Here is a 25237-nt window from a genome sequence, read left to right on the forward strand (position 1 = left end):
TAATGGAAATTTTACTGAAAATTCACAAGAAGTTTATATAAAAACAGCTGTAACCAACTCTTCACCCCCTTCCCCAAGTCTCCCACCAAGCTGATCATCACTACTCAAAACTATCATAGACTTGCTCAAACAGCTCAAACCAGCACTCTAACCTGGAGGAAAGCAACAGAATAAGACACACCAAGGTTTGCTTTGCTATTAGATATATAATGAATTTTTCTACATTCAAAGCAAACAGAGGTACCTTCTCTTCCAAATGAAGTATGTCAACACAGAATAAGATCAGTGTTTTAAGTGTCCTCTTCCAAAGATGTGCTGATGCAAATGAGGAGAATGGAATTTGATCGAAAAAGAATGCTGAAGCAGTGATCAGCAGATGATGATTACTTTAAGAACTTGCTATAGCTTGATCTATTAGAACCTATCTTAAGGAGGAAAGGATTTAACTCAGGTGGATTTGAAAACTGCCTATTCTACAAGTCTTTATGCAACTGGAACAGTCCATTCTCAAAAGACAAGGGATGCATTCCAGAAGATTTCATTCACTAGGTATTTGAAGAAAAGATTCTAGAGGAAAGACAAGGGGGAGGAAATAGTCAAGCAAGAAAGGGTTTGGAATCCATCAAGATATGAATTGCCAGACATCCGTTTCCCTTGTCACAAAGGTGCCATAACTTTCATATGGTTTAGTGATTATTACTGGTTCAGCAGACATGACTGAAAGGAAATCCCTGACATACAAAGTGTAGTAGTTTAAAAGGAAAAACCAAAAGAATGTGAAGAGAATCAACAGACACACGCAATTATGCATCTTTTAGATCTGAATGTGATACACTTACATGGCCCCTGTTGAACTTCATGGGACCAACAGTGAGGTTAGCTGAGGCCTTCAAATCTTGCTAAAAGACATCTCAACAAGATGATCCAATATGGCTCGATATTTCTTCTTTTTCTTTCTCACCTGAATTTAGAGGATGCAGAGTCTAAATTCCTTATGTTATTTCTTACAAGAACAGCATTCAAGATGTTTGAAAGTGCAATATTAGAGACAGCCTGGGTTTCAAAGGAAATGTTGTTAAAAGTTAGTGACATATGAGTGTATAAAACTATGAACATGCTTCTGTATTTTCTTCTCACTCCTGCATTCCTAGGAAAATAAGGTATTTCAGTGTGATGGTAGTAACACTATAATGATTCAAAGATACAAGTTAGACTTAAAAACAATGCCTCAATCCAATATACACTACATTATGTAGTATAGCATTCCTTCATTCACTAAATTTCCTTTTCTTCTCTGTTCCCTCCTCCTCATATAAAACAAAACCAAAAAGCACAGTGTGTAGAGGTGATCTGTCATTGATATAGGAAGAGAAGCATCTAAAGGAGATCTTGTATAAGATGAGTTTACAATACTGTGTTTTGTATTTATAGTGGTAGTATAGTAAAAAAGAGGGATTTAAAATAAAAAGAATGTATTCACACAAAGCTCTTCTATGTAAGTATTTAAAAGAGATATATTATTTCTTGATGCGAACTATGTATTTTACAGAAACTTCTATGAAGAAGCTGCACATAAAAAAATCTTATATTTGATGTCCAATTGTGATAGTAGAGCATATGGGTGTGTTTCAGTAGGAATGTGATAATCAAATCTGAATGAAGTTTTGGATTAAAAAAAAAATAATCTCCATATGAACAGACTGTTACTTCTGTATTTTTAAAAAATATGTACTTATTACAACACATTTCTAGAAGTTATCTTCAAGATAGAAATTTTCATTTGTAATTGAAGCACGGCCAAAACCAAGCAGATTTTCAGCTTGTTTCAACTTTCTGAGCAGTAACAATGGAAGTACAGTAATTCTTACCTGCCGTGGCTGCTCTGTTACTCGCTGTGGGTCAGATCTCACTTTGTTACTAGGATGATTGGTAACTTTGGTGACTGGTTGTTTGAAAATCGATGCTGTTTGTCTGATTGGCAAAGTTGTATTTAAGTCTGGTTTTCCCTGTTAAGAGAAAAAAAGTGAATTAACAAGTGTTATACACAAAAAAAACATATCTATATATTAATGTTGGATTCACTCTCTTCTATTTATTTGCAAAAAAAAAGAAGCTTTTTTTGGAGTAAAGATTTCCCTTAAATGCTATATCCAACTAACCTTTGTGGTCATACTTTTTAAAGAAAAAAAAATAAGTAATGTTTAACTTGCTCCAGATATTTCCACCATCTTTCATCAATTACTCTCTGGAAGAATCAGACTGCTTGAAAGTCCACCTTTCCTTTTGGTAAAAGACATGTTACTTATGCAAGCGACTTACATTCTGAAAAGAGACAGCTTCACCATCAGGTGGCAAAATGAATCTCTGAAGCTTCATGAAAACATACTTTAGCAAACAGTTTATATTTACAGAGTTCCAAGTCTTAAAGGTCAGCAACTTCCTACATAACTCTTGTCATTAAATTCTTAAGTGACTCCTATATCAAAAGATTCTTAATTAAGTGCAGTAATTTATTCTAGAAAAAAAACAAAAACTATTCTACTTTAACAAATTCTGCTAGAAAAGTTAGATAGTTAGGTTTGTGAACTGATGATTCTCAGCCATCGCAGATAACACTTAACTAATATATCTTGTCACATACAAAACCCTTCAAACCATCAAACCAGTAGTATATACTGGTACACAGCTCCCCTGCGTAGATATAATCTTGAACAAACTTCAAATCACAGAAAATCCACTACATATTTTTCTAATTAACTGTTGGGGAAGGTATCTGACATTCACAGAGGAACAACAGAAGAACAGATATGCATGTATTATAGATACACATGCACGAACACAGCGTGAGAGAAGGGGACAGAACAGAGACAACAGTCATTTAACTAAATTATCTTTATATAGACTGATTTTTGAAGATAGTCAGCATAAACTATTGCTCAAGTTCAAATTAGAAAGGCTACTCTAATTGCTTTGTTGAAAAAGTAAATCTAAAACATAACACCAGATTTATTCTAATCTGGAAGACAGCAGGACAACTTTTCATTGTAATTTATTTGTAAACCTTATTAGATGTAATTACAGGTAAGTTTGCTGTGTGCCTATTTTTTTTTTGTTTTGCCTTTGAGTAGCTTTTGAACTTGTGTCCAACGACAACCAAATTTTTTTTAAAAGTCTTGAGAAAATTTCTTTATATGAGTTTTGTGGAAGCTGGTATTCAGGTAGAGATGGGAGCAGGGAGAGGAAGAGTGCAGGGAAGCATTCCCTCTGAGGGAAAGGAAAGCAAACCCCATTTTTCTATGTGGACAGCCAACAGTCAGCACACACTTAATTCCAGACCAGCACATTGTAGGCCATTTCCTTCCGGGAAGTTGGGGCTTTAAAACAGGAAATCAGAGATATTGAAGTGTAAGATTAAGGAATACAGATACCCATAGCACAAACCCATACAATGGCAAGCTTTATTAATCCAAGTGCTTACCAAACAATTTTTAGAGTTTCAGTAATGAAAAAACATTTCTAGACCAGTTTAAGGTATTTCCCATTAGTTAACTCCACTGACTTTTCAGGCTTCTTCCTCCACTCATTGCTAGCAAAATGTGTCACAAAGACACTAGTCCCAGACAAAACTGCTACTGGCTTCCTCAGAAGTGATCTTGTTTGATATTTAATGAAACAGGAAGGTCATATTAAAATGCATCATATTTCTGGTACCAAAAACACTTCCAAAGCTTTGGAGCTTAATGAAACATTCATGTTCACTACCAATGAACAAATTCAAGTGCAAGTGATCCGGCCCGTGTTGTTTGAAGTAAGCCTGAATTGGAGATACTGCTAGTGCCTGAATCCCTCTGAAGAGCAAGAGCCCAAAAAGAAGCATTTGAGCTGGGGGAAGAGAATTTTCCCATAGCCGCCAAGACTGATGAGGAAAGACAAAGATACAATACCAAAACACCATGATAGCTATCGTAAATCTGTCACTCCATCTAAAAGCAGACTGCTACTTTGAAGTGCTGTGACAGCTCAACAGCATCTTGCAGCTTTCTGCCTGCAATTCCAGCTCCTCAGAGTCCCGAAGACATCGTCCTTCAAACTCTTCTGCTCTTGCATTTCTTTTGTTGTTTTCCTAACAACTGAAGGTCTCTCAGCTTCTTTTTCAGGGCATACAAGGGTGTGACTGAGAAGACACGTGTGCTTATATCCACACAACAAGAGAGACAATGAGAACAAATATCCTCACGTTTAGGCAGACGCATATTTTCCCAATGAACATATATTAAGAAGTATGCTCTCTATTTTGCATGACAGTCCTAAGCACTTCAAAACATTTAACAGCCATACCCAATTTTGACAAAGAGAACTGTCCAAGCTCTTGCTTTTTAGAAGTTTAGTTACATGTTCAAAAGGAAGAAAAGTAAGCTATCAAGTGATATTTCAGGTCCTGTAAGAAAGTTTTATAATTGGCTGTGAGATCATAGTTCAAAAGTTACACAACGAACTTCAATATTAGACTGTCCCAAGAATCAAGCCAAAAGAATTTTTCATTAGGATTTACTTATATACCTACTATATTCTTTTATATATATATTTTTTTTACTAGAATAAGTAAGTTCTTGGGCTTAGAAATGTGAATTAAATCTCACTCTTCAAATCCTCAGTATTTAGACTATATAATTTGGACTACACAACTTTATAAAATAGAATGTGTTAAGAACCAGAGAGCACATGCTTGTTTAAAAACCTTTAGTTCCTAAGCTGAACTTACTGGAATTCCATATAATTGAAATTAGATAGATATTCTCTAATGATCTGTATAAAAATGAAATAAAAAAATTGGCTAGGGGCTCAGGCTTATTAAGCAATAAGCTTTCTGTTCACAGCATCAGCCTCGGATTAAATTCTTATTTTAAAAGTAGGTATTCCTCTTTTAGAGCTTTGCTAGCAGTCTGACAGGGTAGTTCCTCCATCAACAGAATGTCCCGTAGTTTAGCATATCCCTGTTACTGCAAGGCGGACAGGAGATGAGAAAGGGAGTGTGAAGTCATTCTTGCTATATTTGTACAATGAATAGCCTATGAACTAGCAATGAAGAGAATATCATCTCTGTACTCTGCAGAAAGCAATTTTCATCAAAAAGAGCAGACAAGCCACTTAACCCCAAGACATATCTTTACAAACCACAATGGTTATCATACCGGCTACTCCCATCCAACTAATTGACTCAGCTTTTGGGTGGGGGGAGAGGCAAGTGGGAGAGCCACTTTACATAGCCTCTCCAAGATGACACTGAGCTATTAAATTCTTCCTGGCGGAAGAATTAAGGTATTCTTCCATGTAATTCCAAGGCACGTAATTGATAGGAAGGAGCAGCAGAATAATACTTCATATTTATCTAGGCACCTTAAAATGTAACCTAAATGACAGGATGGTTTTAATATTTCAGGCCTAAATTCTTCATCCAGAAGGCAAAGAAGTTGATTTGTCAAATGTACTATGCACATTCTTATCTATTCAGCAGTACAACTCAAATCATATACTAGTTTATAAGTAAGCTCTGTAGCATGTTGGGAATCCTTGTGTAATACTGATTTGCTCATCATCTTGTAAAAGCCAAAGCAGCTTTCCAGACCAACAGCAGAAATACGCTAGAACACACAGGTGAACCCTGCCTCCTCCTCTAAACACACCTTGTGATTTTATAGGTCCCTTTTTTTCTTTTCTTTCTCTTTTTTTTCTTTTTCCCTTTCCAGGTAGTGCAGTTATCTCATTAAAAATATAATAAGACTAAAACCTCAAATTCCAATGAAAGTTTTCCTCAGAAGTTCAGACATCTCTCATTTCTAATTTATAAACTTACTGCCAGAAACTAACCAGTCCCATATCTGAAATACTATTGCTTTCAAAAGAGAAAAGTAGCACATCTTCAGAGATCTCCATCTTCAGCTCCATCCCTGACCCACTGTTTATTCTTGTCTAACTGCTGGGACCAGAGTTTCCATGGCCAGAGCAAACAGCAAAAGAACATGAGTGCTTCTGCCTAATTCCACTTGTTAGTTCAAATTATGCTGAGAAATTACCATTCAATAGTACAGAAATTCAAGGATCTTTTTATATAAAGCAAAAATGAGAGTCTAAGCTCACAGACAGGTTTATATATCGGTCTTCTCCTTTTGTTTCATCCAGATAGTCCCACCCTACTTGAGGAATACTTTCAGATACTCTGGGCATTGCTTTCAGCATGTGTGCTGCATGTTGACCAAGGACCGTTCTAATGGGTCGCTCCTCGTTCATACTGTGGGCCGCAGTGAACGCTGCTATAGATCCTCTGACCAACCTCACTTCAACCCAGAAACATCACTCCGATTCTGCCCTTCCGTCAAGTACGCTAGCTTTTCAGATAACGTTCACGTAACTCCCACATTTCAACTTATCCAGAGCTTGCTGAAGTGCCATCTCCCTTTACAGGTTATTGGGTTTCTAGAACTCTTTATTTCCCCTCCCTAAACTCCACAAAAAGAATAGGGAATACCCAGAAGCAGTTAACCTAATTTGCTTTTTAAATGCCTTTGAGGCAGAATATACGAACTTGGACTCACACAGTCTTGCAAAGGGGTCCAATCCTTCCAGTTTTTCCCATTCCCCAGGATACACCGATGTTTATTTAGCAGCACATGTGCTTGCAGGTTCATTTTCCATAAGAGAGTTTGAGATACTGATTATGGACTATGGACTTTTTTCCCCCATTAACAATGAAAAAGTAAGTCTAATGCCAGACCTTTTTTTATATGATGAAGCAGCACTGGGGAGCAAAGTACACAGAATCACCAACCAGAGCTAGATGGCAACAGCATGTACTTAAATTTGCCCCAAGTAGTATAGCAATCAAATACCCTCACACCAGATAACTTACTCTGCACCAGCACCTTCACAGACTTTACCTATCCTGCAAGCTTTGCATTCCCTGATCTTGTGACATCAAGTTCAAAGCAGTATTTGAAGCTTTGAAGTCCATGCCTCCAGGATATTTTGTGCAGTAGCATCAGTATTAGTGGTAAAATAGCTATTAAAACTGAAAAAAACAACAATATTACTGAACCATCTGCAATATGGGGGACAAACCTGGATCAGCAAACATTTCTAGAACAAAGGCCAGAGATTCCAGCTCATGAAAAATATTTCAAGATTTCTTTTGGTATGAAATCTAACTTAAAGAGAAGTTTAACTTCACTTTACACCCCAAATACATTAACCCCCTCCCCCCCCCAAAAAAAGAGGAGAGAGGTTCCCTTGGGCACTGTGGGCATTTAAGCAAATTCAGCTACATTAAAGAGCTGTTTAGCCTTTACAATTAAAGCAAAACCCTGATGAGTTATAATCTATGCATAAAATAAGGGTTCATATTTATCAAGTAACTATCAAGCAAAGACTATCCAGGATTTTTGCAATGCCATGGCTCTTACCTAGATGTCCCATATACTTTTTAAATCAAGGGCATGTATTAAAAAAATGGTCATTAGGATAAACTGTTTAAACTAAAAATAGACCCATTCCTAAGTACTGTAATCATGCTCTTATTACTTTCTGAATTTTTTTCCTTAGAAAGCCCTGATGCGACTGTGATTAGTGAATTCATTCTAAATAAATGAAGTCTCCTGTTTGTGACATGCAGTTTTCAACCACAGAAATAAATTTTTTGGTACAGAAACTCGTTAAACTCATCTCCAGCAGCCTGCGGATCTTCACATGTACAGGGGAAAAAAATTATCACATGGGACAGGAAGTGACTGATGTTCAGATACTTCTTTTTTTTTTTTTTTTTCCAAACAACAAACCAAAACCCAGCCTATGTGTAAGACTGATTCACAACAAGGGAAAAGCTTCCAATAGTTATGTCCTAATAGATGAAATAACTAACATATCTACAACCAACACCTCTCCTGAGCTCTCTGTTGAGAGATTCTTCGAATATTTCAGATGAAGGACACTAACTACATATTTTGAACGGCCAGACACAGACTGGTTCATTTAAGATAGCCACTAAGTTCACCTTATTCAGGCATAGGCATACCTACAAAACTTCACAATATGTCTTTGTTTCTGAATGCTGGTTTTTACATTGCTTGATTACTATCACAAAACAAAATCTTTTCCTGTTCTGGGAACTATGGCAATATATCAGCTGGTAGGAATATCAATGTTCCCTGCTCAATTTTATTCATTATTAAGAGCATTTTATGCTCCATGAACAGTTTCCAAAAAACCTTTCAGTTCACTAACTTTCCAAAGACATGTATTTCCAGAAGCAATAATGTGCTCCAGACATTAAAGGAAAGAAGACATTTAAAGCTCAATAACATATTTCCAGGCTTTTCAAATCCTATAATCTAAGAAGTCACTTATAACCAGACAGTATGTTTAATCATTAGTCTCTACTATGTTTTCCTTTCAAGATAAAAAACTGTTAGGCATATTTTTATAAGCACAGCAGCGTGCTGTTTCTATTGAATTCCTACTCAATCTTATTTCATTGTCTCTTCAAAAGCACTTCAAATAAATCAAATAACTTAATTTGCAAGCGAAATGTAAAAATGTTTACACTGAAGGCAATGAAAAGATTTGTGTAGGATGAAGCAAAACTCCTCCTGAGACTCTGCAGCAGATCAACCTCTCGCCTTTATTGCCAGTACTGAAAGGTCAACAAGAATGCATAATGCTAAGATAGGAGAAAAGTACATTGCTAGAACAGTATTTCTAAATCACTTATACTGTTGTACGTTAATGTTGCAAAACAAAGACATTTATTAGCATATAATATCCTCGGTTCCAGCTGAAACCAGGAGACATTAATATGTCATCGAAGACACTGAGTTCTAGCCTGCTAATGATGAGAACATCAAAGCTAGAAGGATGGCACGACGGCATTTCCATCCACCACATGCATAAATCTAACTGCCTAGACATGTCAGTGAAAGAAGGCTCAAGTGCATTTTTATACTTGTTCTTGAAACATAAGGGGTGCCAAAGAATTTAGAAACATTTGTGGTAAATTGTTTGTATAAAAACAAACAACCAGTAAAACATGAGCAAGTTTATACGCAAACTTGCCTATGCAAGTCTCTCTCTTAAGGCCCCTCTAGCAGCACAGCTGTAAGGGGGACTAGAAGACGACCACAACCAATCTCTTTCAACATCTGTGGAAGAAAATATAAACTTCAGGACTAAGCTGAGGTCCTATTTTTGACTAGCACAGGAATACTGAAGAAATTCTTGAAAGCCCACGAATTACAGATTAAATCACTCAGAAATAACAAATGTTATTTACCTTAAAAAAACAAACAGCATTAATTTAGATTCTAATCTTATATTTAATGTAGTTACTCTTAGTGACATACAAGTAATCTAAAATCGTAGTAATATGAAGTGAGCATAGTTCCATCTACATTTTATATACCAAGTTTTTTTAATTTCTGCTTATGCAAAAAGCCTAATCAAAACCTTTTCCTAAGACTACCCCATAGTTATACTATTTGAAAGCCTCATGTTTTTGGAAAGAAAAAAATTAAAAATAAAACAAAGGCATGCTTTAAATAAAAAGAAATCAGCACGAAATGTGTGGTTCACACATTAGAAAGGGCAGATGACAAAAAGCAACAGTATACAGGACTAGACTATAACTTGTTAGGTGTTTTCACACACTACTGCAAGTTATGAAATCCCTAAGAATAAAACACTTTAAAAGGAAAACATCGCAAGCTGTTACAGAAAACCTTTCAAACTTCTGAGAGAATTGTATTAGATATCTATATTATGTCCAGCAATGTAGTATCTGAGCATCAGTTAAATTCACTTGTCATCTCCCTACATGGTACATCAATTATTTTACTTCTGTATGCTTAAGCCTTTTATTTTTAAGCTACTGTATAGCTACTGTATTCTTCAGTACTTGGAAGGCTACACTGTTGTCTAAAAATAAATAAATAAGAGAACAATCTGCATCAATTAAGAAAGGCCCAGTCTTGAAATAAACACAGAAAAAAATACCTGGCCTTGTTTAGCTGCATAACTATAAACAGACACCTAGATTTGTACAGACAAATACGGTTGCCTCAGAAAACAAGCTTCCTGGCACATATTAAAAATGTGAATTATTTCAGCTCAGAACAGGAAGATGAACATAATAACTTCAAAACTTGCACAGGAGAATCTATTGGTGTTAACAGCCATAACTCTCCTCATTTAGAAGAATATTATTCAGGTAGATGACTAGCACTGAAGTTTGTTCTCTTTAGTCACAAGCCAACTCCTGAATTACTCAAACTTTTTTTTCATATTTAACCTCACCTTGATATTTTCTTGGTAGTAGCAGAGCATTCCCTCTATTTAAAAATTTGCATCTACCACTACTAAAAATTAAACATACATGTACATCTCAGAAGCAGACTGCTTTAAGCAGAAAAGAAATTGCTAAATGAACTATAGAAAAGGATTTTTTTAGGATATCCTTAAACACAGTATTTACTAACAAACCTTATTTTGATTGAGAGAATCATTCCTTAGTCTCTGTTTGTTCTTCTGCAATTTACTGGGCATCATCTTTCCCGTTCTGAAGTCAAAACTGCTGAGATCAACAGTGTTTCCCAGGTATCTTGCCAACTGAGGCTTGCTTCTGAACTTCTTACCACTTGGACTAAAAAGAAGAAAACACTTTAGTATGTTTTGTTGTACAATAGGATACAACCTTGACTTCTTATAACAGGTTTTATACCTTGTTAAATATCTGTGAAGTTTCCATATCTTTATTCCATGTGGCACGTTCATTGATGCATTGATTAGCGATGGTGTACCTGCCCAGTCTCTGCATATCCAGTCCCGTCCTTTGCATAAGATTTAACTCATGTCTCAAGCTGATGGACACTAGGATACGCTACACCCTGGAAAGCCGCCTTAGCAGTTATTCTAAACTAAATTCAGGTATAAGCAGTATACAATGGAATGTCAGCCTGTGCACAAGTGAAGGAACCTCTCTGCACAAAACCAAGATCAAAGGCAAAGTCTCAACTGATTGCTGGCTAAGGCCAAACGAGACTCAACAGCAACCCTTCTCAGCTATCAAACAGCATGGCATCACACAGAAGCGCAGAACCAAGATTTGAGGTGACATAACATCACTTATCTATTCAGTCACTAACACCGGTGAGCAAAGCCAGAAAAGTAACTGAGCAATAAGCAAGCAAGCAGCAAGCAAGATGATGCAAAATATGAAGCAGGTCCAAAGCTGCAACTGTGTAGATGAATGGTAGATCCCACCACCATAGATGAAATTAGTTATACAAAATTTACCAAAAATCAGCTTCAGTTGGAACTATCCCCACTTACCCCAAATTCCCAGCTGACGTTTTGAGTAATATCGGCAAATAACCAATTTACAGTTATCCTAAGAAAGTGGTATTTCTGCCAATCTTCACATTACAGAACTTTCTAACCCCTCATCAATACTACGGTTTCAAGCACCCAGAGCAGCGACACGCACATCACGCCCGCACTGTCAGCACTGAACACGCATTTCACCCCTGCAGATCTTCACTGACCTTATAGGGGCTTCAAGGAGACTTACTAATCAGCCTGCATGCCCTGCGTGCAGGTCACCGCCAATGGGCGGCTTATTGACAAAAAGCTGTATAAAGTTACCTCCACTGCAAGGGACAACAGTGCTGCCTCCGGACCCAAAAGTTTGGCAAAAACCAGGTGTCAAGAAATGCTACATAAAACTCTCAGACTGCAACACCAGTTTATGACAGCCTCTCAGTACAGACAGTCATGAAAACAGCTAAATATTCATCACATGAAGTCAACAGTCACTTGAATGTCTAAGGCAAATTTCTACCCAACAAATTTAGCCAAATGTCAAAAGCTTCCAGACTGCTGAAACTCGTAAGAATAACAGAGCTCAGAGCATTTTCAGGCCACTTCCTTTGTGCAGAAAGATACTAAAGATTTTTGTCTTCTTCATTTCTCCAAAGTGGTTTTTTTTCAAAAGTACAAACACCTCAAGGCAAAAACTTCCACACAGAAGAATATGTATTGAACTCTGGGAAAAATACCTAATTAAGACAAACATTTCAAAAAGTTATTTAAATGAATCCAGAAATACAGAAAGATAATTAACAAGAGGTAAAGGGTGGGAGAAAAAAAAAAAACACTTAAAAACAGATTGCAATCTGAAGCTAACCTCCTCAAGGATGGGTGTGGGAAGGGGGAAAAAAAAACCTACCCCCCCCAACTCTATTCCACTTCTCATTAGGCAAAGAATTGAAACTACACTATATGCCAAACTAAATACAACACAGTTTAGTTTTATTTTAGATAGTGGAAATTAGTGCCCTAACTTGCTAACAGTAGGAAAATTTCTGCACTGAAGGTCAGAGACAGAGCAAGTCCCTTGCGTGGCAACTAACTTTCCCATAAAAATAATCATATACGTTGTCTCTCGTTCTTCTTCAGGCTCTCATGTGAGACAAGTTCAGGATGAAACTTCGTCAAGAATTACTGGCTGCCTGGCCAAAAGTTCCCGTTTTCTAACAACGGGGTGGAAGGGCTGACTTTACTGAATAAAGCCTCCCGTTGTGAATTGCCTTCCCAGCTTTCCTCATGAACATAAAACACTGAACGAAAAGGAGAAAACAATGACTTTAAGCAAACCCTGAAGTCAGTGTTTATGTTTTCTGTTCCAAAAACTTTTTTTTTAATTAAAACCTGTATACACTCAGTTGTTTTAGCCGATAGCTAAATAACCAGCAAAAGGATATAAAAGTGTGACAACTACATCTTCTACTGCATACTAATTTTTGTACCAAAGAAGAAATAAGGTTTCACTTCACTCTTTCATTTTTCCCGTCCCACCACCTTCTTTTGTTCTGTAAGGACCTAACAGACTCTCATCAAGAAAGTACGCTTCTTACTAGTCTTCCTCTTCAGCTTCCTTGGAGAGCAATGCCTCACATATACCTTGAGTTAATCCAAATTCCAGCAGTGGGCAGCTATCAGCCTAGCTTCACTAAAAACTCTTCGTGTAGAGCTCTGAAAACAGAATTCACAAGCAAACTTTATTAATGCATCCAATACCTTTTAATTCTATTATTTATGCTTCTAACACCTTTTTTTATTACTATTATTAATCTAAAAGCAAACAAAAGAGTATGATCCAATGTTCCTAATTCGTGTCTGCATGGATCATCAGCAGGGTTGGCATTAAAGGCTATTTCAAGCCACAGCACAAAATCTACCGCTTAAGTTAATGGTGAAACTATTAGTAGTGGCAGGCTGTAATCCATCAGCAAAATATCTATTTTCACCTTGAATTCAGTGTTAATAATAACCACACTTTTAGGCTGAGATTAAAAAATAAAAGCTAAAAAAAAATATCCAAGACAAAGAGAGCATGCTTTGAAAAAAAACTTTTTACAAAATGGCCAGTCTCATAAAAAGGCAGATGTATTCACAGAGGAATCTCTCTGCCTTAGCTTTGCTTCCCACTTCAGTGAGGGACCTGTTCTGAACAAGTTTAGAATCCCATTGTTCATTCGCATCGTTCCCCCCCTTTTCCAAATGTCACCGGCTCAAGCCAGCACCCAGGGACATGAGCACTTCCCTGTCTCCCCACAAGTATGTCTCAGTTGCACCCTACTGCATTCATACCATTGTCAATACATCTTCTCCTTCCAAATGGTTAACCAGCCTTCTGCCCTCTCTGACAAAAGCAGAAATTCTTGTTCTTAGTCATTAAGAGCATAGTCTTCTATGCCCTCCTCTAATTTCCTGTTATTTTCATCCTAAATAATTCCCTTATGTTCAGTCATCCAGCTCCTCCTGATTATCTTCTGATCCTCACTTGTTCTGATGATGTCCTAGATATGAAGCTTGCTGATGATGCATAGCACACACCACTTGTGCATCCAAATTACTAAATATTAATATCAGATTAGTTCTAAGAATATCATTTGCGCAGCTCCATTAGTAACTTCCTACAACCAAGAAGCTATTGTTTTACAATAACCTACTACTGTTTCCTCTTCAACCCCTACCTTAACCACTTGCTATTTCCCATTCTCTCCAGCTTCAATGATATCTAATGACACCCAATAGAAAGTGAATTTCACCAAAGTCCAACAGATTGGGCAGCATTCCTCCTGCTTAACTCAGAACATTATTTTGGTGCAATCTCTTAAAATCTACTGAAATCTACTGTGCAACTACATTTCAATTGATTCCAATTACCACTAACCTCCCCATCCTTAATTGTAATACGTTCTGAAGTTTCTAAAAGTTCACGTGATACAGAAATATGGAGATGGAGAAAACACAAGGTGTGTGAGCCTTACGGTTTAACCTCAGTAGGAGGCAAACAAAACACCTATTGGCTTTCCCTTTGGCCTCAAGGAAGTAGTCTTTTGTAATTTTTCTACTTTGAAAATGTAGGCTGTCAAGCCAATAAAGTAAGAGCTTAATTTCTGAATCATTCCCAGATTACCTTTAATCGCTACCCTGCTCTTGCTGCAAAGTCTCCTCACTTCTCTTATCTGCAGAGGAAGTTCCATTGCGTAAAAGTCAAATAGAAGGGTTATGTGCAGAGGCTTTATTTGAACATTTATTAAATCATTAGTATGCACTAATGGAAAAGGTGACATTACAGAGTCTATTTAAACCAGTATGCCTACATACAAGACTTCTACTTCCACATCTTCGATGAAACTATGAAACAGCATTTTCTGCTTTTTTTAAAAAAAGGAGTTAAAACCAAGTTTAAGTTCAAACTTGGTTTTCAGAAGGAAAGAAGGGCAGAAGGAGGGGTTTTACGCTTTGTTTGCTCTGAGAAGGGACTCTGGATGAAGGAGATATCTTAGAAGTCAAACTGAAAAGGATGTTGAAGAAGTCTCAGACTTCAAACTCAAACTTGCTGTAAAAGATTTTTAAAATGTATTGCTTTGAGTTCACATATTCTGAAATTTAAACTGCTAGAAAAGTCAGAAACATGGATCAGTACATTATTTCAAAGAGAAATTATATAGATATGGAGGAAACCAGTAAAACTTGCCCTCATCCACATGTTCTGGACGTTCCTTAATTTTACACTGACTTCTTTCATGCAACAAGAAGGCAGTGAAAGAGTTCTTTCAGGGTGCTGTGACATAGAGGAGCCTCTGGTTTGACTAAATTATAGCATGACCCAACATTGAGAATATTTAAAATTGCAAGATAAATGTGGAATCACACAGAAATATCTCCAAATATATCTTATACAATAGATCGTTGTAAGACTTATTCTGATAAGCACTAAAAAAGTTACAAATATTTAACCTTACCTAAACATACATAACATAATTTAGTTAACATTCTGTAGTGTTTTTTTAAGAATTAGTTAGCTTCAGTTAAAAGTTTCCATATTTTTCCCAAATAGAAATGTAATATATAGTGTATTTAAATAGAAAACTTAGTTCTCTCATATCTGAGACACGTATAACCACTGGAACAGTCAAACTCTACCTCGTCACGTTAAATGCTGTACAAATTTTTTTCAACATAACCAGTTACGAAAAAACAGCACATCTCAAAAGAGGCAATATCTGCAACAAATCTAAAAACTATTCATTCAATAATGTTATCAAGCCTCAAATCACATTATACAAGATTAAACGGAGAACACAACCCTTCACCAGCTATATGCCTGTGTAAATTCACATACTATACAAATTGAAGTTCTTACTGGGCTGAAAGTGATTATGTTATATAATGAGCCTGCAAGAACTTTATTAATAAAGACACTTTTTCAGATGTTTCCAGCAAAGCAGTAGAACATGCTAATTAACGTACAAGGAAGCTACCTGGAATTTCATTGTACAGCAAAACCTGCTTGATACTTCCCTATCTGTCCTCCTCTCCCAACTCAAAACGCACAAGTTTACAGGAAAGATAGTAACTCAGCTTATTAAAACAATAATCTTAATGTAGGTAGGCATTTCTGTTTTCAGTTGCTTTCAAAAAAATTTCGGCGAACTGCTTCATTTGTATTGCACTTTTACATGCCGGCCCTCCCCACCAAACAGACTTTGGGGGAAATTTTCAACCAGAGCAAAACTAGATGCTCCAACAGCAGATGATAGCAGGAAAAACAGGTCATCTCCTCTGAGTTAAAAATGTCTTTCCTTTTTGGTTTTTTAAAGCAGCTCTAGCTTCTCAGTTTTGCAGCCATGGCCAAAATAAGAAGAAACTGAAGAAAGAGGTGATCTCATGGCTGTTAAAACCAAAATACATTCCTTTAATTTAGCACTTGTTCCCCTCTATTACAGCACTGCAGGGTCAATTTAAGCAGTCAGTCCCAGCAGTTTTCCCAAGGTAGCCAGCGGTTGCGTAGCTCCTGTTTTCTGAGGGCCCAATCTGACAGCCTGTAGTCTGGCCTAGAGGAATGCTGAAAAGTCAGATACCAATGGAGGAACAATGCTAAACACCTTTGAAAAGGCATGTCCGATTAAAGACACTTTAATTTGGCTACTTAACAGAGGTAGAGCAAGACAAAGCACTTCTACCAATCACTCCCCTCTGTGAAGTGGGAATGAAGCCCAGGAAAGTAAGGAAACTGAAAATATACCTGAGCATTTCACAACGTAATAGTAAACAAGACCACAGAAAGCCCACAATAAAATTAGTTGTTTGATCTTATGTTCAAGCAAACCTAATACTGGACAGCTGCTCATTAAAGCCTCCTATGTAGCTGACCTCTGAGGGTACATGGCAGATTTATTCAACTAGGAAATAAAAGCTGGTCTGTAATCACTGGAAGAGATCCTTTCTCAAAGATTTGATTGCAAATACTCAAACATAAATTCTAAGACATTCAAAAATTTGGTAAAGAAGTCAGTACATGAATGGTATAAGTTCAGAACTTGAATAGCTGATTTCCCTTGCAGCACTTTTTTTTTTAAACACAATAGTGCATAGAGTTTATATTGCCACACTAAATCATCGATAGCAGTTGATACTGGTGAACTTTAAAAGGTTATTTTCTAGATCTTTATTTAATCTTCTATTTCTGAAAATACTTTAGCTTCGCTTAGCCGACTCCATTTCTACGTTTCCTAAAAAACCCAGACTGAAGAGCTGCCTTACTGAGACAGGACTCATTCACTGTGTCCTTGTGTAATACAATCAAAGTGTTACCACCATGATTGATAATAAACTTTACTATTCAGTACAGTGATGAATTCACCCCACAAAGAAAAATAAATATATTTTACATATGAAGACCCTCTTTACCAACAAGGTGCAACCAGCATTGCCCTCATTGCACCAAAATGAAGTAGGAGAGATTGTTACCATGCGTTTTCAGAGAGCAATGCAAGTTAACTGAGCCTTGGAAAGCCAAGGCAACAGAAACAAGTGCTTCAGTGAAGCTTCCAGCCGCTTGCTGAACGTAGGGTATCACTGCAGGAGCTGCATGCTCCTGCTATACAGGGCTGTGCTGTTCCGCACAAGCACAGCGATGCGTTGCCAGAAATTTTCTTTCTGTGTAACACTGGTAAAGATGCCCCCAAACTGTCAGGCAACCTGCAGCACTGAAAAGGTTAGAGCACCTTTGTCTAAACAGAAACCTGAGTACATTGCTTTAGGTATAACTTTGATTTATCTGTCACGGACTTCCATGGTCCGGTGGGTAAGCAGCATACAGTCTGTACTGCAGTAGATTTCTAACATGAGCAATCTGAGGTTTTAGTTTCTCCTTCCAAAAGGCAATGAAAAAGACACCCAAAATACTAAAACTAAAAGCTAAAGATGATCAGAGAAAGCCTACGCAAAAAACCTGAAGGTTAGGGTAACTCATTTGTTATTATCATTGTCCTTGCTTTGGTTTTCATTTAAGTTTAGAAAAGCAGTGCAATTATGAGCAGTGAAGGAGAAAGGATACCAAGTTTCAGAAGAGATTAGAAAAACAAAATGATAACTCAAAATTCTGCTAAATTAAGGTCATCCCATAAACTGGGTGCACTGCAGAAAAAATATAATGGGAGCAGCACTAATAAATTAATAAGCAGCTAATGCTGGCAATTTTTTTCTTGCACAGAAGCTGAAACAGATTTCCAAGATTTAGACCTCACTATTAGAACTTGTTCTATGCTCTAATTACTTTTGGAAACAAAACAAAACAAACAAACAAACAAGCAATATGCCTATGTATAACACAGGCCCAATTCAGGCTCCAGGAGCATTAGTTACGAAGTTATATCTCATTTGCTTCTCAACACCTAGGTAAAGGTCTGCCTCAAAAAAAAGAAAAAAAGGCACAGAATTAAACTAATCCTACTGTCACTGGAAACTCTCTGCCACTTATCTTACTGTCAAACCACAAAACAAACTTCAAAGGGATGTCTGTTTGCCCCATGGGTATACCTATACTGGAAAAGCTTCCGTAGGCAAACTTAACAGCCTATTAGAATCCATTGAAAGTGGTGTCAAACTACTTGGCTATTTAAATTTTGTCTAGAAAAACTACAGGAGTTCTTGTTTGCCTTTTTCCCACGAAGAACAAATGCATCAAAACAGAATATTAAGTTGCCGTCGTTCTGAAAGAAGCAATTTCCTGCCAGAGTTTAAGAAATGCTAGGGGTTATATACACTAGGGAATTTTACTGATAGAAAGAAGAGGTCATTAAAGCAGAAGTTGAGATACCTGTGTTAGAAGTTCCTTACTCAGACTTTTACAGGACTTTTGAAGCATTACGGAGCCTTTCGATAGGACAGCAGCACCCCCTACCTCATAGTGCCCTGAATAAATAATACATTAAAAAAAAAAATCACAGTGCCAAGTGGAAACTTACAGAAATAAGTTACTACTAGTAGAGTCAGAAACAAAAATTTTCTTAAGGCAGAAACAATTTTGCAGATAATTTTTGATTACATTAAGAGAACAACAGTTAAGACAAATTGGAAGTAAGGTTCATACATGCACAGGAGCTTGATTTAAAAGAAAAATCAGAAGAATACCCTTACGGGCAAGATATTGCCTTCTAGCATTACTTTGCAACATTTTATTTAAAGAAAGTGAAAGAATGCTCTCAGATTATCATACTGCAAATATGGGGATGACATTATAAAGGACATCCTAGCAAAGAGGATGAACAAAAATTACTTTCCAGCTCACCTTTGCTGTAAGCTGATCTCTCACTTTATAGTAGAGACAAGATGGTCATTAACAGAATTCCTATCTTCTTTAAACTAGGAAAGATCATGTATACCCTTGGCTGAGTATTTCAAACCAATTCAAGAGAACACTACTTCGTGTCAGCACCATCATGATCTTCCTTTTGACTTCAATTCATATAATTGTAACAGAAGGTATTCCTGGTTCTAGAATCAGGACATTCGTATTCCTTATGATGCACACTCTAGCTACAGGCACAGCAAACCAGATATATCGTATGCATAACCTTTCAGGAAGTTATCTGACGTGCGGATTAAAGTCTAAACCAAGTATCTATTCTGAGAACTCTGTGCTGGTTTTTGCCTTTGTCCTACGCTCAGTATCCTGGTTTTTAATGCAGCATACCCTAGATCAAGCGAGTTTATATTACTAACTATATTTTTCCTCTCTCGAACTCAGCTATAAAAGAATAAGATTCTTCTCCATCACCATTAATTAAGGTTCTGCAAGCCAAGCCAGGCCCCTGCTGTCACCTGTGCAAGCCTCCTATCCTCAAATCAAGACACATATGGAAATTGTTTCTTCTGTTTGCTAACATAAAAATCAAGGAACTGGAAATTTAAGTGAATTATTCTGAAGATGTACACACTTAAAATGCAATGCACATTTTCATCATTGTCCTACAACTGCTGAAAAAAAAGTGTATTATTACTCTTCAAAGGGTTATGCCAAATCCTGACTATGCCAGCTTATAGAGAATACTAGTCTGTATTAGGCATACCAGCCAGGTCCCACTTTGTGCCCAGTTACTTATTTTAGCAACATAGTGTTTATTGACATTCATTTATTTTTTTAAAAAAGAGCTAGAGCAACATAAGTCTTTTGAATGTATTTGGCCTGCTGTACTTACTGGATCAAAACAGATTTTCATTTGTTTTAAATATAGCAATGCTGAAATCTGCCTCATAGCTATAACAGAATGGAAAGAAAAAAAAATAAATTTCCTATGCCAGTCCTGCCTGAAGCCATAAAAACATTTTTTTATTCGTTTCACTTTGGTTGTGCAGAAGTATCCCTGTGACTGAACAGAAGTCATGTTATAGTCACATAAATGACTACTTATTTTTGCAAACCTGTAATCTGTAGTGAAATCAACAAACTGCGAGCTATGAGTTGCCTGGTAAGTTTTTAGTTTCAATTTTGCGGTTGTTTGGCAGAGGATCTGCATCACTGCTAACCATGCTGGAAGGCGTCCTAAAATTTGAAACATTTATTCCTACCACTTTCCCACATAAAAAAGACAGAATTCTGGAGTCAGTGATGAGCAGATTACAGTCTTGCATCTTAAACAAAAAGTGTGTTAAAGAGTTTCTTAAAAGGATTTTTGGCAACAGCAGCGAAATCTGAAGGATGAAGGCACAGTTCATTATACAGAAGGGGCTAACCTCAAAAGCTGTTTTGATCTGATATAGTATTTGTAAAGTATTTCCACCCCACCCATGTTTTAATAGCTTTTATGTGATAATTATGAAGGTCAGTAAGACTGATTATTATATCTGAAGAAGGAGCAAATGACATCCTATCAGAAACTACTAGAAGTGTTTTACTCTATATGATTCACATCTTCCTAAACCATGATATGCTAAAACTCCATAATGCCATAAAGCAATCCTGATTAAAAAACAACAGCAAAAAAAACCCAAGTTCCAAAATGCAAGTCAGGTAGATTGCAACAGGTATTAATCTTGCAAGAGTTCCTCTTAATTACCGATCATTATTTAGACCATCACAGTAAATGAAGCTTTGTCCAAGCCCTTGCTTTTTTCTAGCCTTAAGAAATCATAAAAACACAAACGCCAGGTTTTCAGTGAGCTGAGTAAGGTGCCTTAATGAACTTAATGAGGTTACACATCATTCTTTGCACAACCAGAACTAAAACCTGGCAGTATTAGAACTTACTGCATTTCCCCCATATTTTTATATTTTAATCAAGAACCTAAAATATGCAAAATACTGACATTCCTACATTTTGATGGGACAGACACGTGATTTAATTGAGTGTTTTTAACACAGGTCATTTTGAGCAAACCCTGAGGTTATTTAAGTTTTTCCTACATTAAATATATTCTATGAAATTCAGCAGTGAGTCTGTCTTAAGAAAAGTCTGATATTTAAATCTGAAAACAGTAATCCTACGCAGAAAATTCAGTTTAACAATCTGCAGTAAACCAGGACCTGTCCAGAAAACAAGATTCAAATTGTAGACTCAAGTTTAATCTTTCAGACAGGCTTCATAAGGCAGCACTGAAGCAAGGAAAGGCAGATGCAAAGATGTAGACAGTGATGCCAGATGCTGCCCAATGATCTGCCACAATATTAGCATACGGTTGGTAGTGCAAGTCAGACAAAGGCGGTAAAACAAAAACAGTGATAAACAGAATTTGTCTAAAAAAAGTTTTCCATTAGATTCATTCAAAAGCCTCAAGAAAACCAATGTTCTTCTTCCACATTTAGGGACCCCTCTGCCAGATGTTCAATTTTGTTTAGCAGCAACATGTGATGGGTCAAATGATGCCATATTCGACACTGACAGAAACCGACTTTTCCATTAACTGGTATCAGCGAGAGCGAGCAAGCATGAATTCTCACTCCTCCCGCTAGACAGCAGAAAGACTGAATCCATTCACTGAGACAAAAGGAGACTGCTAGCTCTGCTGAGAAACAGTAACGTTTGGGAGAGGTTTCAGGTGTGGTTCATCAGATGTATATAGAGCTATAAATAGAGGCGCTGTGGGTAAGAGGTTAGCCGTTGCAAAAGAAAGCTTCCTCTGGTGCGCAGCAGGCTGGACTTACAGAAGCATGGCCTAAGAGCAAGACTTCAGAATTGATTTTATTTCTCTACGGAGAAAAGAAATATTTTTTTCAGTTTCTGAAAGCAAGCGGGAGGGTGAAACAAAACTAGGTTGCTGTTGCTTCTCTTGGTCGCTCCTCTTGGTTTTACTGTAATGTGTACAGTAATAACTAGAACATTACAGTGGCAAGACTTCTCTGATTTTCACATCCTTTTAACTTTGCTAAAATTTCAACTCTTCTTACTAATGGTAAGCTTCTTAATGAACTCAGCATTTTTTTTCCCCCTCGATAACCTAACTCTACTGATAGGATATCCCAGGTACAAGTTACGATAAGTCTGACTTCGTTTAAATGCAGTTGTGCTTGTTTTTCAAGCTCCGGCGGGCTGGACGGCAGGCAGCGCGCCGCAGTACCGGTGCTCCTCTCGCAAGGCAAGGCGGGCTGAGGGGCTCCGGCAAGCGCTGCCGCCGTCAGAGCTGCCCGGAGCGCAGGCTCCGCAGGCAGCCCGCGCGGCGGCAGGGAACCAGGGAGCGGCGCGGCGTGGCGCCTCCCGCGCGCGGGGCACGGCCGGCTGCGCAGGGCGCTCGCGCACGCGGCCGAGCGGCCCCAGCGGGGAGACCTGGCCTCCAGCCGGCTCTGCGGGCGCCTCGCCGCCCAGCGCCGCCGCCGCCGCCCTGCGCGCACAGCCCCCCCGCTGGCGGCGGCACCGGCCCGGCCCGGCCCGGCCCGGCCGCCGCCCCCGGAGCCGGGCTGGCGCGGGGCGCTGCCTCGGGGAGACGCGCCCGTCCGCCCCCTCCCTCCCCTCCCCGACACCGGCGGCCCCCAGCGCGGCCGTGAGCCCCCCCCCCCCAACGGCCCCTGACAGGAGTGACGGGAGGGGACGGGAGGGACCGATCCCCCCCCAAACAGCCCCTGATAGGAGCGACAGGAGGGGAGGGACCGACCCCCCCCCAACGGCCCCTGACAGGAGCGACGGGAGGGGACGGGAGGGACCGACACCCCCCCCCCAACGGCCCCTGACAGGAGCAACGGGAGGAGACGGGAGGGGACCGACTCCCCCCCCCCCAGCGGTCCCTGACAGGAACGACGGGAGGGGACCAGGTTCCCAAATGGCTCCTGACAGGCGGCAGGGGACCCCTCCCTCCCCTCCCCTCCCCTCCCCGCAAGCGGCCCCTGACAGGCGGGCGGGCACCGGGCTCCCCAGCGGCCCCCGACAGGCGGGCGGCGGGAGGAGAGCGAGCGCCGACCCTCCCCCAGCCGTGCCCTGACAGGCGGGCGGCGGGACGGCACCGGGCTCCCCGGCGGCCCCCTGACAGGAGGGCGGCCAACGGCCCCCTGACAGGCGGGCGGCGGGAAGGGGGCCGACCGGACAGCGCCAACGGCCCCCCGACAGAGGGGCACGGACGCGGAGGGCAGGACGGGGGGCAGGTGGCTGCCGCAGGGGCGCCGGCCCCGGGGGAAAGGCAGCCCCGGCGTGCTGGCCCCGGTCCACCGCGGGGCCGGAGGTGTCCCGCCGGGGGGGGGGGGGCGAAGGGGGGGCTGTCAGCGGGCCGGGCAGCCCCGCCGGCACGTACCTGAAGTAGTAGACATCGCTCTTGCCGGCGCTGAGGCCCGACTTGCGGATCACCTCTTCCTTCTTCCAGCCCGGGGGCAACGCAGGGCAGTCCATCCTCCCCTGCTTCTCCATGCACCGGGCGCAGGGCCCGACGCGGAGAGGGGAGGGACGAGCGGGGAAGGGGCTTGCCCGGCTCCCAGCCCCGGCACTCGCAACAAGAGCTTTATTGTTCCCGGACACGGCCGGGGCCGGGACCCCCTGGCGATGGCGGCCACGGCGCGCTGCTCGGCGCCAGGAGCCCGGGCTGCGCGCGCAGCCGGCGGAGCGCTCGCCCGGCGCCCGCTTCCGTAACTGAGCCCCGGAATCCGTGTCATCGGCCTTCCGAGCGGGGCACAGAGCGCGTCCTAGAGGGGCCAGAGCGGCCAACCCCCGCCGACCATAGAGAGCGCCGTAGGCGGGACAGAGCGGCCGCGACGGGCGGGCAAGCCCCGGCGGCAGCCGTCCCGTGCCGCGGGGTGACGGCAGCGGCTGCCGAGGCCGCCTGCGCCGGCGTCTTCAGGCTCCTAAGGGCGTCCTGCGAGGACTGCAAGGGTTTAGGCTCTCCCGGGAGGCGCGCTTTAGAACCCCCCCGCGCAGAACCGTGCCATGCAGATGCTGATGCGGAAGAGGCGAAAACAACAATTCTTCACGTGCCGCTTGTCGTCCGGGATGAGAGAAGCTGGTGGTTAACGTCTTTGTTTGTTTGTTTTTCTGGGACATGCTGCAGCATTAAAACCCATCAAGAAAGGATCTCTCACGCAACTGAAAGCCTGATGTATTGTAAAATTGAATTCACTTGTTATTTGCTTTTTCAAAGTGTCCGTTAACAAAACATATTTTCTTGGATCCCCTGTTCCAAGTTCAGAGCAATTTATTTGCACTGTATACAATTAAACTACCAGAATGAAGTCTGAGGAATTGTCTCTTCTGATTTATTCAATTCCAGAGCTTTGCTACAAGCCTTAGTGATCTAAAAAGTGACTGCTGTCCTCCTGCTTGTTTAAATCTCTCCAGAAAAGGCATCCCTTGAACAGTATTTTACAGTGAGGCAGTTTTAACTCATGATCCACAGATTTTGTCTACCTCTGGACATTTTTTTACCATCACGTAGCTTTATCCTGTCTTCTTACCATCTATTTCTGTAACAAACTTCTGTTCTACGTTGTCTAGATACTGAGCAGTCCTTGTTAATAATAAGGAACTAACAGCAATTACTTTACAACAGAGCTACCGCTTCTCTTAAACCCTCTATTCAAACAGAACCCACACTGCACAACTGAATGGCTGTGTTGCCATAGCCCATTTCTTCCCTCATAACGTCCTACAGCTATCGCCTGCCTGCCCGCCCCGTTCCCCCGTTAGAGATGGCTGCCCAGTGCCTGAGGAGGACCCTCAGGAAACCTCGCTGTACACTGCCGGTGCTGACAAACCGGGTTCGGACTGATTCGCGTGGGTGACTGTGCATCGGGGGGCACTGCCGGTGCTGACGAGCGGAGCTGGGCAGCTCCGTCAGTGTCCGTGCGGCAGGCCGCGGCCTCCGTGGAAAGCGCAGCTCTCGTCCCCCGCTGTCCCCGTCCCGCGGCCGGCACCTCCTGGCCCGGCCT

General features: G+C 40.3%; 1 protein-coding gene across 1 annotated transcript in view; it reads right to left on the reverse strand.

Moving 5' to 3' along the window:
• MBD2 (methyl-CpG binding domain protein 2) overlaps nucleotides 1–25237 on the reverse strand; it is a 46345-nt gene extending 21108 nt beyond the window's left edge. Inside the window, exons 1-3 of the mRNA XM_067316021.1 lie at nucleotides 23614–25237; nucleotides 10525–10684; nucleotides 1869–2006 (exon numbers count right to left, since the gene is read on the reverse strand). Of these exons, the coding sequence (XP_067172122.1) occupies nucleotides 1869–2006; nucleotides 10525–10684; nucleotides 23614–23726 (411 nt within the window). The 5' untranslated portion in view covers nucleotides 23727–25237. The remainder of the gene's footprint in view (nucleotides 1–1868; nucleotides 2007–10524; nucleotides 10685–23613) is intronic.

This window comes from Apteryx mantelli, chromosome Z, assembly GCF_036417845.1.
Source record: "Apteryx mantelli isolate bAptMan1 chromosome Z, bAptMan1.hap1, whole genome shotgun sequence".
NCBI lineage: Eukaryota > Metazoa > Chordata > Aves > Apterygiformes > Apterygidae > Apteryx > Apteryx mantelli.